General features: G+C 32.8%; 1 protein-coding gene across 1 annotated transcript in view; it reads right to left on the bottom strand.

Moving 5' to 3' along the window:
* LOC107482868 (uncharacterized) overlaps positions 1 to 108 on the bottom strand; it is a 558-nt gene extending 450 nt beyond the window's left edge. Inside the window, exon 1 of the mRNA XM_021141400.2 lies at positions 19 to 108. Coding sequence (XP_020997059.2) covers positions 19 to 108 — 90 coding nt within the window. The remainder of the gene's footprint in view (positions 1 to 18) is intronic.
* Positions 109 to 320: the final 212 nt, after the last annotated feature.

Here is a 320-nt window from a genome sequence, read left to right as displayed (position 1 = left end):
AGAAGAATCCTTAGACACTCTCATCATCATGGTTCTTGAACCAGCTGAATCTTGATGATGATCCTTCTCTTTGTTCCACACTTGTTCTTCTTCACCAAAATCTGCCATTACCCCTGCTTCATGCAAATGCAAAATAGATAAGGTGATTTGTGAAACAGCAAATTAAAGAAGAAATGTATTACCAGATTGAGATATGAGCAATGATGACACACTTTTCTATTTCAGTATATATAGACAATGAAGTGACCAAAACTTTCTTTTCAGAATCAGATAAAATAGACTTTATTTTTTTTCGATTTTTATTTTTTTAAGTCCTTGGG

This window comes from Arachis duranensis, chromosome 4, assembly GCF_000817695.3.
Source record: "Arachis duranensis cultivar V14167 chromosome 4, aradu.V14167.gnm2.J7QH, whole genome shotgun sequence".
In the NCBI taxonomy this organism is placed as follows: Eukaryota; Viridiplantae; Streptophyta; class Magnoliopsida; order Fabales; family Fabaceae; genus Arachis; species Arachis duranensis.
The sequence above is the reverse complement of the archived record's forward strand: the minus strand, read 5'-3'. Positions and strand labels throughout refer to the sequence as shown.